This window comes from Alosa sapidissima, chromosome 7 (assembly GCF_018492685.1).
Source record: "Alosa sapidissima isolate fAloSap1 chromosome 7, fAloSap1.pri, whole genome shotgun sequence".
Classification (NCBI taxonomy): Eukaryota; Metazoa; Chordata; class Actinopteri; order Clupeiformes; family Clupeidae; genus Alosa; species Alosa sapidissima.
In genome coordinates, this window is record NC_055963.1 from 9,354,851 (window position 1) to 9,357,350 (window position 2,500).

At 44.6% G+C, this 2,500-nt stretch overlaps 1 protein-coding gene across 5 annotated transcripts in view; it reads right to left on the bottom strand.

Annotated features, from left to right (window-relative positions):
- The window catches only part of kcnab2b (potassium voltage-gated channel subfamily A regulatory beta subunit 2b), a 74,323-nt gene that overhangs the window by 6,383 nt on the left and 65,440 nt on the right, over positions 1-2,500 (bottom strand). For all 5 annotated transcript variants that reach the window (XM_042097371.1, XM_042097367.1, XM_042097368.1 and 2 more), the window contains 2 exons: positions 694-779; positions 1-96 (listed from right to left, as the gene is read on the bottom strand). The exon at positions 1-96 is cut by the window's left edge and continues 25 nt beyond it. In XM_042097371.1, coding sequence (XP_041953305.1) covers positions 1-96; positions 694-779 — 182 coding nt within the window. The remainder of the gene's footprint in view (positions 97-693; positions 780-2,500) is intronic.

Genomic DNA, 2,500 nt, shown 5'->3' on the forward strand with positions numbered 1-2,500 from the left:
CTGCACCTCCACCTTCTCCCTCTGGAACATGTGGTACTCGGCCTGCTCACAGATGGGAGGGATGAGGTTGAACTGCCGCGCCACCGAGTACGCCTCCTGTGGATCAGACACCGGTACTGCACATTACAGTACATTCCACTGCATTACAGTACATTACATTAGATAACCCTGAGCTGAAGCCTTCACCTCCCGCTACTCATCCACCACCATCAGTCACCGTAACAAACAGATCAAATAGCCAGAGTTGAAGCACTAAAGCCATCAGTCATGAACCAGTTTCACCTGCATGACTAGAACATAACGTGAGGTGGGCCCACAGCAGGGGTCATCCATCAGATACTGAACAAGAACGGCTGGGTATACTGCATGTGCTTCGAAGAAACATGGCCTCCAGAGAAGAGGAACGCTACAGCAGGGGATGAGGTTGCGGCAACACGAAGTGAATCATTAGTGATACAATGTGGTTTGACACTCCACAGTTCATTTCCCCAGCGAGCCACTTAACCCACAGCTCGCTCCAGGGGGCACGACTATATGTACCTGACCCACGGCTGACCCCAGCTTCAACTCTCATCATCGCATCACCCTGCAAATGGGCACCTCTGGGATGGTACTAGATAATGCCCCCCCCCCCCCGTCTCAGCTGTGATGGCCGGGGACTCTGAATGGTTCGTGATTGCGGGGGGGACCTACCATGATCTCCATGGAGCTCCAGCGAGAGGTGCCCCAGTACATGGCCATCCCCTGGTTGATTACGTGGGTCATTGCCCGCACCGTCTCTGCCAATCAAAAAAGAACATTCTGGAATTGGAGGACATAAAGACAGGTAAAGGGGGGTTGGGTGGGGGGGGGGGGGGGGGTGATGAGAACACTCATTACAAGAGAACACATTCCAGAACTGGGAAAGGAAGACGGAGAGTTCTGAGAAAACTGAGAATTCTCTTTGAAATGGAGGGAAGGGATGCTCACAGACCATCTCACATGTGGAGAGGAGAAAAGCAGGAGGAGGAGGAGGAGGAGGAGGAGGAGGAGGAGAGGCAAAGCGACAGAGTGGCAGAGTGGGAGCACACGCTCAGATCTGAGAGAGGAGCTCGGAGCACAAAAGGCCATTTAACAAATAGCTTTTTTATACGATGTGACAGAGCACATAAAAAAATACCCCCCGAGCCTTTTTTACACATATTTGTAAGAACTATTTCGGGGAGCAGGGGAAACACATTACGGGCCGGGATCCTGTAGCATGGCTGTGGCTTCACTGAAATGGAGGCTCTGGTTATTGCCCCTGGATGGGGGGGATTTTCCCTGTTTGTGCGTGGAGCTACTGAGAACGGTCAATTGGATATACAGTAAGCATCGGTAAACAGGGCCACAGTTTTGTGGTATTTAGAGACAAAGAAGCATTGTTACATCAGCTATTTGTACAATATTCAGTCCAATCGGAAATTAATTTTATGTTTCAAAATCCTTTAGTGCTGAAATGAAAGATGAAAATAAATAATTCATAAACTGAGAACTAAACTCAAGTAATCAGAAACCTTGCTGTTTGAGATGTATTGATGATTCTTTGTGGTACAATTATGTTCAATATCTTATTCATTATATGTTCACCATCACATCAAGCTTTATGAAAGAAAAAAAAACAACACAATCACACCAATCACAAACACATCATGCTTTCCGATAGTCACTAACCACTACACTAGCAGACTTTGAAGGAAATAAATAGATGAGCAAACAATTAGAATGTAGAAACAACACGTCGACAAGCTACATACATGCAAAGCAACCAAAAACGCAACATTTACTTTTAAACAAAAGGGCGCTCAATAAATAGCATTCATCTTGCAAAAAAAAAGGAAGATTATGAACAGGACCAGCTTGGCAAACAGTAAATAATGAGTTGTATGCTGTGTTATGATCTTTAATGTGTTCTCAGTACATACTATATATGACCCTTAATACATATATAATATATGCATTATTTTGTGTGCATATTTGTTTGCATTTCTAGGCATGTGTCTGTGTGCTTGTTTGTGAGTACATGCAACCTGTGGGTATAAGTATGTATATATGGAGTCTTTGTGAGGTGTGTGTGTGTGTGTGTGCGTGTGTGTGTGTGTCCGTGTGTGTGTGTGTGTGTGTGTGTGTGTGTGTGTGGGTTTATCTGTATGTGTACTTGTCTCTCACATATTTGTTTCCAATTATTTCAGAATTGTTAGTCCTTGATTCACGGTAAACAATTAAATTCGTAACATTCTATCAATTAATTGATCTCAACATGTTGGAAATGGATGTACAGTATGCCATGCTTTAATCTCTGGTCTTCCAGGTACAGTTTTCGAAATGAATTTCATAAACTGCTTTGAGGAAAAGAAAATGGTACGGGGAAAAACCCAGGAGAGGAGAATAACTTGAAGCTGAAAGGAGAGAAAGTGCAGGGGAAGTCAGTAAGATGCAACGACCTTCTCCAGAGGGTCAGTCAATCTGCAGCATACCAACT